At 47.1% G+C, this 13,801-nt stretch overlaps 1 protein-coding gene across 2 annotated transcripts in view; it reads right to left on the reverse strand.

Moving 5' to 3' along the window:
• The window catches only part of osbpl1a (oxysterol binding protein-like 1A), a 314,225-nt gene that overhangs the window by 276,741 nt on the left and 23,683 nt on the right, over nt 1–13,801 (reverse strand). The window contains exons 2-4 of one of the 2 annotated variants that reach the window (XM_078215603.1): nt 12,894–13,040; nt 5,726–5,811; nt 97–171 (exon numbers count right to left, since the gene is read on the reverse strand). In XM_078215603.1, coding sequence (XP_078071729.1) covers nt 97–171; nt 5,726–5,811; nt 12,894–13,038 — 306 coding nt within the window. In that variant the 5' untranslated portion in view covers nt 13,039–13,040. Of the gene's footprint in view, nt 1–96; nt 172–5,725; nt 5,812–12,893; nt 13,044–13,801 lie in introns of those variants that run through there. The other variant, XM_078215604.1, reaches the window with a different exon arrangement.

The raw sequence follows: 13,801 nt of genomic DNA on the forward strand, positions 1-13,801 counted from the left end.
CTTTAACAAACAATTTTACAAACACCAGCTTTGCAATAATAGCTTGAGCCAGTTTCAAACATTCCATTGCAATTCCTGAAAAATATATCTTCTCACCTTCCTTCCCGTGAAAGCTGCTCGATGGAGCGGAGTGTCTCCTACATCATTGACCACGTTGACGTCTGCTTCAGCCTATCAGAAATAAGATAACCAACAAATAATCCAATGATTCACCACAAGATTCATGAGCATGGCTCCAAGTGACGTCGAGAAGTCTGGTCCCAGTCGCTGTGGTATCACCGAGTGTATATTCACATGGAGCACACAGAAACAAGCAGCCCACATCACTGCCTACACTCCTCACTCCCACCTGATTTCATCTCACCCCGTCCAGGAGGGTGTGGGGGCTTTGGAGAGAGTACAGAAATGGTTTACCAGGATGTTGCCTGGAATGGAGGGTATTAGCTATGAGGAGAGAGTGAATAAGCTGGGATTGTTCTCCCTGGAAAGACGGAGACTGAGGGACGACCTGATAGAATTTTATAAAATTATGAGGGGCGTGGATAGGGTGAAGAGTTGGAAGCTTTTTCCCAGGGCAGAAATGACAATTACAAGGGGGCACAAGTTCAAGGTAAGGGGGGAAAGGTTCAGTGGAGATGTGCGGGGGAAGGTTTTTTACACAGAGGGTGGTGGGGGCCTGGAATGCACTGCCTAGTGAGGTGGTTGAGGCAGTTACGTTCGCGACATTTAAGACTTATCACAAACGGGGAATAGAGGGATATAAACGGTTGGTCTAGATAGGTAAATGTGATCGGTGCAGGCTTGGAGGGCTGAAGGGCCTGTTACTGTGCTGTTTTGTTTTTTGCATGTGTTTATCCAGCTTCCCCTCATCAATGCCACTCACCACAACAACTCCCATGTTTTCCTTTATATTCTTTCAAGGGATGTGGGTATCACCGGCTAAGCCAATATTTATTGTCCATCCCTAATTACCCCTTCAGGAGGTGGTGGTGAGCTGCCTTCTTGAGCCGCTGCAGTCCATGTGGTGCAGGTACACCCACACTGCTGTTAGGGATGGAAACACCTTCTGTACCTCTAGCCTACCAAACCCTTTCATGTACCATCGAGTCTCACCCCTCAATGAGTTTCACATTCTTTTTGGGTAAAGAGGTTTCTCCCGAATTCCTATTGGAATTCCTAATAGCTGGAATCCTCATCTTGGAAAACAGAGCGGTTTCCCCGGAGGAAACCCACACAGACATGGGGAGAACGCGCAGACTCCACACAGACAGTGACCCAAGGCTAGAATCGAACCCGGGTCCCTGGCGCTGTGAGGCAGCAGTGCTAACCACTGTGCCACCATGTCATGGAGGAGGGGGCCGGGGTAAGATACTCTGTCAGAGAGTCAGTGCAGACTCGATGGGCTGAATGGCCTCCTTCTGCACAGCAGGGATTCTATGATTCAAAATATTTTCTGTTCTCGCTCCAAAGCCTCTTTCCAAAACTGTGCTGCCAATGTCGAACACAACACTCCATTCGAGGCCATTGGTTTATAAAGGTGCAGTGTAACTTCCCTGTTTCTGCATTCCATGTCCCTATAAAGCCCAGTATCACATCTATCTTTTAACCACTTTCTGAACCTTCCCTGCCATTTCCAGTGAGTCATTAGGAGTTGCATTATGTTGCCCGTGATGGATAATTGAGGAAAATAAACTTCCAGGGCTTTCCGTGGAAATAAAGCAGGGAAATAAGACTGAATTGCTGTGTAGAGAGCTGGGATGCACTTGATGGGTGGAATGGCGGTTTGAGGTGTAGGGTTTGACGCAGATGTGGGGAGGAAAATTGTTTTAAATCACAGGATAATAAATGTGTGACGCATTATCATTTGCACTTGCTGGGCCTTTGACAATCCTTTCTTTGACATCAAGTACCTGCCTATCTCTCAGTTTGGATTTCTATGTGGTTCCCATCATTCCTTGTTGGAAGAGATATGTGGGTCGATTAATCCCCATTCACTTTGCGTTAGGAGTTTAATTCAAAACACATACCGATTCTGAATTACATCGACTTGACCAGAAACTGAGCAAGTACAAAAGATCCAAGCCCAAGGAGATAGGTCCTTCTCAGGCCTCTGGAGCCAGGTATTCAAAGGAGCTGCGAGGTCTCGAATCCTGGCGCCTCTGGGGTGTTTAGGATTTTCACAGGGCCAGCAGGGAACAGGAAAACCTACTCACTGCCCTTAAGCTTAAGCTCCCTAAGCCCCTTTTATTCTGCTCAGGGGAAGGAGTTGGGGCACTGGAGGTGAAGAATAGATTGAAAATTAAATGATGGGTCATTCTGGGGCAGCACGGTGGCACAGTGGTTGGCACTGCTGCCTCACAGCGCCAGGGACCCAGGTTCGATTCCAGCCTCGGGTCACTGTCTGTGTGGAGTTTGCACGTTCTCCCTGTTTTTATGTGGGTTTCCTCCGGGTGCTCCGGTTTCCTCCCACACTCCCAAGATGTGTGGGTTAGGTGGATTGGCCACGCTAAATTGCTCCTTAGTGTCCGGGAGACTAGCTAGGGTAAATGCATGGATAGGGCCTGGGTGGGATTGTGGTCGGTGCAGACTCGATGGGACGAATGGCCTCCTTCTGCACTGTAGGATTCTATGATTGCGTGATATGATTCTAACTCAGCTGGTGTCTCGCTAGGTCATTTCAGAGAGCAATTAAGCTTGCTGTTGGTCTGGAGTCACATGTAGGCCAGACCAGGTAAGGATGGCAGATTTCCTTCCCTGAAGGACATTGTGAACCAGATGGGTTTTTTACAACAACCCTTTGCGGTCACCATTAGCTCTTCATTTAATTAATTAAATTTAATTCCCAAGCTACTGTGGTGGGATTTGAAGTCTCCAGAACATTTCTCAGGCCTCGACATGATTAGTCCAGTAACACAGTCACCACTAGAGTACCGGACCCAAATATCAATTGTTACGTTGGTTGTTGAGACAGGAGAAACATTTCTGCTTCCAGAATTGTGGAGTTTAATTTCACATGGCAAACATATAAACAAGTTATAACCCTGAGAAATTTGTATTCCATTCTCCTACTTTTTTACCCTGAGGGTGGTGAGGTACACTGAGGGAGAATTTAGCATGGCCAATGCACCTAACCAGCACGTCTTTCAGACTGTGGGAGGAAACCGGAGCACCCGGAGGAAACCCACGCAGACACGGGGAGAACGTGCAGACAGTGACCCAAGCCGGGAATTGAACCCTGACGCAGTGAGGCAGCAATGCTAACCACTGTGCTGTCCTGTGCAGCTTTGTATATTACAGCGTGGTTTGAGTTAACAAGGCCTCCAAAGTTGGCTGCAATCTGGCATTCCACCCCTTCAGAACAAGTTTCCACTCACAGGGCACAGAACCCACACACCCAGATAGTGAATCTTCAAGTGACTTTCACATTCCACACAGTCGGATTGACAAAGAGAAACGATTTCTCATGGTGGGAAGAGTCCAGAGCAAGGGGCTCTAAAGCTTAAAATGAGATGTGGTGTTCGGAAATACTTCTCCACACAAAGGGTAGCGGAAAACCGGAACTACCTCCCCAAAAGAAACTTCAGAGCTGGGACTGACGGACTTGTGTTGGGTAAGGGGGGAGGGGGGTTAAGGGTTAAGGAACCAACGCGGGGGGATGGAATTCAGAAAAGATCAGCAACGGACTGGTTAAGTGGTGGAACAGGTCTGATAGGCCGAATGGGGGAACAGGTCTGATGGGCCGAACGGGGAAACAGGTCTGATAGGCCGAACGGGGAAACAGGTCTGATAGGCCGGATGGGGGAACAGGTTTGAAGGGCTGAATGGTCTCTCCCGCCCAATATTCTGATGATTAAAAGTCAGCTAGGAGCACTGATTTTCACCATCCCAATCACAATTACCCAGATTGTTCCATTCAGATCACAATAGAAGCATCAAAATTTTGCATTTTGTTCATGAACTTTTCATCAACGCTGCCACCCAGTGTCAGTATCAAGCACTCAAAGTTACAGGGTAAAAGCTTTCATACATTGCCTGTTCTAAACCTCACTGCAGCATTGTGTGTTTTGCGGTTTCCCCATGGATAGCTTGATCTTGGTTTCAGATAAAGCTCGGCACAACATTGTGGGCTGAAGGGCCTGTTCTGTGCTGTACTGTTCTATGTTCTATTACTAATTTAATGCCAACCTGTGTCAAATTACGGTCACTCGTGGTTACCAGGAACTGGGTTGAAACTGTTTAAACTAATTTTACAGGATATTCTTGCAGGCAACAGAGGATAATGTCAGTCAGTCATGGCTGGATTTAAATCAAGGTCTCAAGGTGGAAAGCCACCCATCGTGGCATCCACGATCTAAAACTTAAAGAATTAAAATTAATGTTAACGTCTGTCTTTCCTTTGATGTTGCTGCTTAAGCAATAAGCGCTGATGAAATCACTAGAGGTTCAAGTTGGTTATCAAACCCAACCACGTGAGGAAACTAAGTTAACACCATCAGGCATTCAATCTTCAACCAAGATAGTTGTTGTAATTACATGTAACGTTATTATGGAAATTATTCTCTTTCTCAATTTAGACTCCGTAGCCCTTTCAGGTTATCTTTCTCAGTATCAATATTAATCATTTCAACTAAAGCAATTTTTCAAATCAACAGAACAGATAAAAATCTTAAAGAATATTGCTTCTCTCTGCTGTTCTGCTACCAATCCCCCCCCCCCTCAGAAAATTAGAGGCAACATTCTTTTTGTTTTTCAGCAATTTTTCTCATTAAATTTTCAACAAAATCATTAAAATTTAGATCTGAAATGGTTTAAGTCATTGATTAGAGTTCAAAATTCAAAACTAATTTTAAGCATGACAAGTAGACTTTAAATTTCAAGCTGGAATGCTACTGCACAAAGATACAACCTCCCTGACACCATTCTTATAATGCTATTATCCATTGTTGGGCAATTTCTTTTTAACCAAACAAACAATGTTAGCCAAAATGAATTTCCATATGGATCACTGGGTGAAATTGAATTGAATATCAATGCATATTATTGAACACCATTTTTACATCTACTATAATCTTTCTACATTAACAGTGCCATGGATAAAGCGCATGATAAACTGGCATGCATCGTACTGTGGGCGGCACGGTAGCACTGCTGCTTCACAGCTCCAGGGTCCTGGGTTCGATTCCCGGCTCGGGTCACTGTCTGTGTGGAGTTTGCACATTCTCCTCGTGTCTGCGTGGGTTTCCTCCGGGTGCTCCGGTTTCCTCCCACAGTCCAAAGATGTGCGGGTTAGGTTGATTGGCCAGGTTAAAAAAAAAAAAATTGCCCCTTAGAGTCCTGGGATGTGTAGGTTAGAGGGATTAGCGGGTAAATATGTGGGGGTAGGGCCTGGGTGGGATTGTGGTCGGTGCAGACTCGATGGGCCGAATGGCCTCCTTCTGCACTGTAGGGTTTCTATGATTCTATGATTCATCAGCAAATACTTCACGATACTTTCAATACAGTTTTTGTAAACCAACCAGTGAACAATCAAGAATTACTCAGCAGGAAACATTTAACATTTCAGTGTTCAGAGACGCAGACATCTTAACAATTCCTGTACATTTCAGCAACAAAAAATTAACACAACATTCAACATGGATACATTTGTAACCCATCCGTGGCATTTCTTGATACGAAATTTCTGAATTAATTACGAAATGCATAATATCTAAAAATCAAAACTTACCTTTAATAATTCCTCCACGACATCTTTATGTCCAAAATAGCAAGCTAGATGTAGAGGGGTCCAACCAAAATTCGACTTACTCCGGCCTAAAACAGAACAAGTTGTTAATTATTCAGTCTCCACATGCATTCACTTATTTCAGAAAATTAAGAGGATGAAACTCTCACTTCATAGAATCCTCCAGTGCAGAAGGAGGCCATTCGGCCCATCGAGCCTGCATCGACCACAATCCCACCCAGCCTCTATCCCCCTAATCCCACGTACTTACTCTAGCTAATCCCCCTGACACTAAGGGACAACTTAGCATGGCCAATGCACCTAACCCGCATGTCTTTGGACTGTGGGAGGAAACCGGAGCACCCGGAGGAAACCCACGCAGACACGGGGAGAACATGCAAACTCCACACAGACAGTGACCCAAGCCGGGAATCGAACCCGGATCCCTGGCGCTGTGAGGCAGCAGTGCTAACCACTGTGCCACCCGTGCCACCCTTTGTGCCGCCGTTACTTGTTTTACTTGGTGACCTTCATCGTGTGGCAAACCCAAGAACACCAGCCGCTGCACACAGGCTTTTACAAGCTCACAAAAGCCTTTGACTCGGTTAACCGTGAAGGATTACGGAGTATCCTTCTCAGGTATTATATATTCCCCCTTATTCATTCATGATGGGTGTCGCTGGCTGGGTCAACAGGTGTTGCCCATCCCTAATTGCCCTTAAACTGAGCATCTCGCTCGGCCATTTCAGAGTCAACCACATTGCTGTGGATCTGGAGTCACGTGTAGGCCAGGCCGGGTAAGAATGGCAGATTTCTGAATATTAGCGAACCAGATGTTTAATTTTACAACAATAAATGATAATCGTTGACGGTCACTATTACTGAGACTAGCTTCTAATTCCAGATTTTATTAATTGAATTTAAATTCCACCAGTTGCTGTCCTAGGATTTGAAACCATGTCCCCAAAGCATTAACGTTTTTAAAGTTTATTGATTAGTGTCACAAGTAGGCTTACATTAACACCGCAATGAAGTTACTGTGAAAATCCCCCAGTCGCCACACTCCGGCGCCTGTTCGGACACACCGAGGGAGAATTTAGCACGGCCAATGCACCCTAACCAGCACGTCTTTCAGACTGTGGGAGGAAACCGGAGCACCCGGAGGAAACCCACGCAGACACGGGGAGAACGTGCAGACTCCACACAGACAGTGACCCAAGCCGGGAATCGAACCCGGGTCCCTGGCGCTGTGAGGCAGCAGTGCTAACCACTGTGCTACCCCCATTAGCCTATTCCTGTGGATTATTCGTCCAGCGACATTACCACGACACCACCTTCACCCCAAAATGACTCCCCACCCTCTGCCTACTCCTGGTACAAGGTGTGATCCTCACCAATGGAGCCACCTCACTGGCGACTGAGATCAGACGAGGCTGTGTCATTGCGACAGCTCTCTGTTGTCCTCACCACAATACCGTGCCTCACCCCAGAAAATGACCCACAGGCGCAGAGATCATCTCCAGACCAGGTGGCAAACTGTTCATCACCATCAAAATCAAAGCCAATCCAACCTCAGTCTTCAGAATTCAGAAGGTGCTTGCGTGTGCACTCACTCAGAAACTGGACTACCGCTAATCACTTTCCCAGAGAAAGCGGACATTTCACTGAACACCCGGCGAGGTCACTTTCTAACCAGCTCCCACAGCAAAAAAAGCCATCCTGCATTGATTAAGATCAACGCTGAGGTCTTGGAAAATGTGGACCATTTTCAATAACTTGGAAGCCTTTCTCTCGATGAGGAAAGAATCCCTACAGTGCAGGAGGAGACCATTCAGCCCATCGAGTCCGCTGCAACTCTCCGAAGATCGGCTTAGCCAGGCCCATCCGCTGCCCTGCCCCCGTAATCCCACGCATTCAGCATGGTCAATCAACTTAACCCGCACATCTTTGGACTGTGGGAGGAAACCGAAGCATCCGGAGGAAACCCACGCGGATACGGGGAGAACGTGCAAACTCCACACAGACAGTGACCCTACCTGGGAATTGAACCTGGCTCCTTGGCACTGTGAGGCAGCTGTGCTAACCACTGTGCCACCAAGTGAGTCAGCCGATGACTGAGGAAAAGAAAAATTTGGGAACCAGGTTCTCAAACCCGAGACTAATCTCATTAGTTAAGAGCAGCAGAGATCCTGATGGTCCTGTGTGCCTTTGGAATTAGAATAAGCTGCACCAGGTAGGGAGCACTGGGCAAAGCACCATCCTTCACAAGATCCTCAAATCCACTGGCAAGGGAGGCAGTCAGCGACTTCAAGGAGGTGAAGTTGATCACTGGCCATGCTCAAATTACGGAGAGGAGTTGGAGGAACTGAAGGTTGTTTTCCTTTGAGCAGGTTAAGAGGTGTTCAAAATTCTGAACCATTTTGATTGAATACACAAGGAAAGCCTTCCTCCAATGATAGGAAGGTCAGTAATCGGGAGACACAGGTTTAGGATAACAGGCAAAATAACGAGAAGGTAAATGAGGAGATTTGTTTTAATGCAGCAAGTTGTTGTTGTACGTTCAGTAAGGGAATCAAGAGTTATGGGGAAAGGGCAAGGAAAGTGGAAGTGACGAATGTAGGGTGGGCCATGATCCTATTGAATAGCAGAGCTGGCTCGAGGGGCTGAATGGCCTCCTCCTGTTCCGGAAGGCGCTGCCCAAGAGGATGATTGAAGCAAATTCAATCAGAACTTTCAGAGGAAGAATTGGATAAATATTCGAGAACATAGAACATAGAACAGTACAGCACAGAACAGGCCCTTCGGCCCACGATGTTGTGCCGAGCTTTATCTGAAACCAAGATCAAGCTATCCCACTCCCTATCATCCTGGTGTGCTCCATGTGCCTATCCAATAACCGCTTAAATGTTTCTAAAGTGTCTGACTCTACTATCACTGCAGGCAGTCCATTCCACACCCCAACCACTCTCTGCGTAAAGAACCTACCTCTGATATCCGTCCTGTATCTCCCACAACGAACCCTATAGTTATGCCCCCTTGTAATAGCTCCATCCACCTGAGGAAATAGTCTTTGAACGTTCACTCTATCTATCCCCTTCATCATTTTATACACCTCTATTAAGTCTCCCCTCAGCCTCCTCCGCTCCAGAGAGAACAGCCCTAGCTCCCTCAACCTTTCCTCATATGACCTACCCTCCAAACCAGGCAGCATCCTGGTAAATCTCCTCTGCACTCTTTCCAGCGCTTCCACATCCTTCTTATAGTGAGGTGACCAGAACTGCACACAACATTCCAAATGTGGTCTCACCAAGGTCCTGTACAGTTGCAGCATAACCCCACGGCTCTTAAACTCCAACCCCCTGTTAATAAAAGCTAACACACTATAGGCCTTCTTCACAGCTCTATCCACTTGACTGGCAACCTTTAGAGATCTGTGGATATGGACCCCAAGATCTCTCTGTTCCTCCACAGTCTTCAGAACCCTACCTTTGACCCTGTAATCCACATTTAAATTTGTCCTACCAAAATGAATCACCTCACATTTATCAGGGTTAAACTCCATTTGCCATTTTTCAGCCCAGCTTTGCATCCTATCTATGTCTCTTTGCAGCCTACAACAGCCCTCCACCTCATCCACTACTCCACCAATCTTGGTGTCATCAGCAAATTTACTGATCCACCCTTCAGCCCCCTCCTCTAAGTCATTAATAAAAATCACAAAGAGCAGAGGACCAAGCACTGATCCCTGCGGCACACCACTAGCAACCTGCCTCCAATCCGAAAATTTTCCATCGACCACCACCCTCTGTCTTCGGTCAGACAGCCAGTTACCTATCCAATCGGCCAACTTTCCCTCTATCCCACACCTCCTCACTTTCATCATAAGCCGACCATGGGGGACCTTATCAAACGCCTTACTAAAATCCATGTATATGACATCAACTGCCCTACCTTCATCAACACACTTAGTTACCTCCTCAAAAAATTCTATCAAATTTGTGAGGCACGACTTGCCCTTCACGAATCCGTGCTGACTATCTCGGATTAATCCGCATCTTTCTAAATGGTCGTAAATCCCATCCCTAAGGACCCTTTCCATCAATTTACCAACCACCGAAGTAAGACTAACCGGCCTATAATTACCAGGGTCATTTCTATTCCCTTTCTTAAACAGAGGAACAACATTCGCCATTCTCCAGTCCTCTGGCACCATCCCCGTGGACAGCGAGGACCCAAAGATCAACGCCAAAGGCTCTGCAATCTCATCCCTTGCCTCCCACAGAATCCTAGGATACATTTCATCAGGCCCAGGGGACTTATCGACCTTCAGTTTATTCAAAACTGCCAAGACATCCTCCCTCCGAACATCTATTTCCTCCAGCCTATTAGCCTGTAACACCTTCTCTTCCTCAAAAACATGGCCCCTCTCCTTGGTGAACACTGAAGAAAAGTATTCATTCATCACCTCGCCTATCTCTACTGACTCCATACACAAGTTCCCACTACTGTCCTTGACCGGCCCTAACCTCACCCTGGTCATTCTTTTATTCCTCACATAAGAGTAAAAAGCCTTGGGGTTTTCCTTGATCCGACCCGCCAAGGACTTCTCATGTCCCCTCCTAGCTCTCCTAAGCCCCTTTTTCAGCTCATTCCTTGCTAACTTGTAACCCTCAATCGAGCCATCTGAACCTTGTTTCCTCATCCCTACATAAGCTTCCCTCTTCCTTTTCACAAGACATTCCACCTCTTTTGTGAACCATGGTTCCCTCACTCGGCCATTTCCTCCCTGCCTGACAGGAACATACCTATCAAGGACATCCAGTATTTGTTCCTTGAAAAAGTTCCACTTTTCATTAGTTCCTTTCTCTGACAGTTTCTGTTCCCAACTTATGCCCCCTAATTCTTGCCTAATCGCATCATAATTACCCCTCCCCCAATTGTAAACCTTGCCCTGCCGTACGGCCCTATCCCTCTCCATTGCAATAACAAAAGACACCGAATTGTGGTCACTATCTCCAAATTGCTCTCCCACAACCAAATCTAACACTTGGCCCGGTTCATTTCCCAGTATCAAATCCAATGTGGCCTCACCTCTCGTCGGCCCATCCACATATTGTGTCAGGAAACCCTCCCGCACACACTGCACAAAAACTGCCCCATCCAAACTATTTGACCTACAAAGGTTCCAATCAATATTTGGAAAGTTAAAGTCCCCCATGACAACTACCCTGTGACCCCCACACATATCCATAATCTGCTTAGCAATTTCTTCCTCCACATCTCTATTACTATTTGGGGGCCTATAGTAAACTCCTAGCAACGTGACCGCTCCTTTCCTATTTCTAACTTCAGCCCATATTACCTCAGTGTGCAGATCCCCCACGAAGTGCCTTTCCGCAGCCGTTAAACTATCCTTGATTAACAATGCCACTCCTCCACCTCTTTTACCAGCTTCCCTACACTTAGTGAAACATCTATACCCCGGAACGTCCAACAACCATTCCTGTCCTTGTTCTACCCACGTCTCCGTAATGGCCACAACATCGTAGTCCCAAGTACCAATCCACGCCCCAAGTTCATCTACCTTGTTCCGGATGCTCCTTGCATTGAAGTAGACACACTTCAACCCACCTTCCTGTCTACCAGTACCCACCCTTGACCCTGATACCTTCCCCAATACCTCACCACCCTCACTGACTTCTGGACTACAACTCCCTTTCCCACTCCCCTGACAAATTAGTTTAAACCCCCCTGAAGAGCCGTAACAAATTTCCCTCCGAGGATATTGGTGCCCCTCTGGTTCAGGTGCACCCCGTCCTGTTTGTACAGGTCCCACCTTCCCCAGAACGTGTTCCAATTATCCACGTATCTGAAACCCTCCCTCCTACACCATCCCTGCAACCACATCTTTAACTGCACTCTCTCCCTGTTCCTCAACTCGCTATCACGTGGTACCGGCAACGTACCAGAGATGACCACATGTTTCGTCTTGGCTCTCAGCTTCCAGCCCAGCTCCAGAAATTCCTGCTTTAAATCCCCGTCCCTTCTCTTACCTATGTCATTGGTACCAATGTGCACCACGACTTGTGACTGTTTCCCCTCCCCCTTCAGAATCTGGAAAACACGGTCTGAGACATCACGGACCTTGGCATCCGGTAGGCAACATACCATCCGTGAGTCTCTTTTGCTGCCACAGAACCTCCTATCTATCCCTCTAACTAACGAGTCCCCAATAACTATTGCCCTCCCGCTCTCCCCCTTTCCCTCCCGAGCCACAGAGACGGACACTGTGCTGGAGATCCTCTCACTGCGGCTCCCCACTGGTATGTCATCCCCCTCAACCGTATCCAAAGCGGAATACTTGTTGCTAAGGGGAACGACCACCGGGGATCCCTGCACGGACTGCTTCCTCCCAGCCCCTCTCACCGTCACCCATCTGTTTTCAATCCTCGGAGTAACTGTATTCCTAAAGCTTGTGTCTATGGCCATCTCTGCGTCCCTGATGATCCTAAGTTCATCCAACTCCAGCTCCAGTTCCCTAACACGGTTTTGGAGGAGCTGCAGATGGGTGCACTTCCCACAGGTGTAATCAGTAGGGACACTGTCGTCGTCCCTCACCTCAAACAAGGACAGAATTGGTAGGACGATGGGGTAAAAGTTGGGGAATGGGACGAACTGGATAGTTCCTTCAAAGCAGCTGACAGGCAAGAAGGGCTGAATGGTCTCCTCCTGCCTGCAAGATTCTACAATTTCCACCATTCAACAGCAGCAATCGGAGATTTTAATTGGTGATGCTTGAATAGTAAAACCCAATATCACAGTGGTTAGCACTGCTGCCTCACAGCACCAGGGACCCAGGTTCGATTCTGGCCTTGGGTAACTGCGTGAAGTTTGCACGTTCTACCTGTGTCTGCGTGGGTTTCCTCCGGGTGCTCTGGTTTCCTCCCACAGTCCAAAGATGTGAGGGTTAGGTGGATTGGCCAGGCGAGATTGCCCCTTAATGTCCCAAAATGTGTAGGTTAGAGGAATTAGCAGAGTAAATGTGTGGGTTTACGGGGTAGGATCTGTCGGAGAGCTGGTACAGACTCGATGGGCCGAATGACCTCCTCCTGCACTGTAGGGATTCGATGATTCACAGATGCTATGATATCTGAAGTTTGGAAAAACGTACCTTTGCAGTTAATGTTGAAAGCCAATTTCTCAACCTTCCTGCGATCCAGCAGTTGTTTGACTTCCTCCAGGATGCCATTCCGGGCCTGATGAAGCAACTGCTCCTCAGCCTCGCGCAGTACCTGGTCCTCAATTTCAGAACTCATTTCTAATGAGAAAATATTTCAAAATGACAAAAAAATTCTGTGCATAACCCAAGAGGGCACAGAGCAGCGATTCCCAGCACAATGATTCAGATCACAGAGTGGGGCACCTCACCATGTTCCCCATTAGTTAGACGCTATAGCATTCCAGCCAAAACATTTTGGTACCGTTTCTTGCTGGGCGTGCAAGCTGATGATGGCGCATTGCGGGATCAGTGAATGACAGGACCCTGCTCTGGAACACACTGACTATGAGGGGAGTGGAAGCAGCCACGGTGACTTTTTTCAAAATGAAATTGGATGGGCGCTCAAAGGGCTTGCAGGGCTACCGGGACAGAATGGGGGGCAACCAGTACTGACTGGATTGCTCTGCAGAGAGCCAGCATGGAATCAAAGAGGTGAATAGTCTCCTTCTGCATCATAATGACTCTGTATCCAACACTCCTTAATCAACCTCAACCCCATTGTTCTCATTATATTTAATTTTTAACTGTTCTCTACTTTTTATTTCTTTATTGTCTGTCTTTATTTTTCTTTCCCCCCACTCTTTCTCCCTTTCCTTACCTTTTCTCCCCCTTTGCTTCCGTTTTTCTCAATTTTACCTCTCTCCCACCCTCTCTCCCACATCTTCATCTGTCACAGTTTACCCTCTGATTTCAGCTTCTCTGCCGTTTGGCCATTCACACCCTTTATTCTTTCTGTGGACAGCCATTAGCAGTCTTTTCCTCTGCGGCTATGACTCATCTTTCATTCCCTCCCCCTGCAG

Source organism: Mustelus asterias, chromosome 7 (assembly GCF_964213995.1).
Source record: "Mustelus asterias chromosome 7, sMusAst1.hap1.1, whole genome shotgun sequence".
Taxonomy (NCBI): Eukaryota; Metazoa; Chordata; class Chondrichthyes; order Carcharhiniformes; family Triakidae; genus Mustelus; species Mustelus asterias.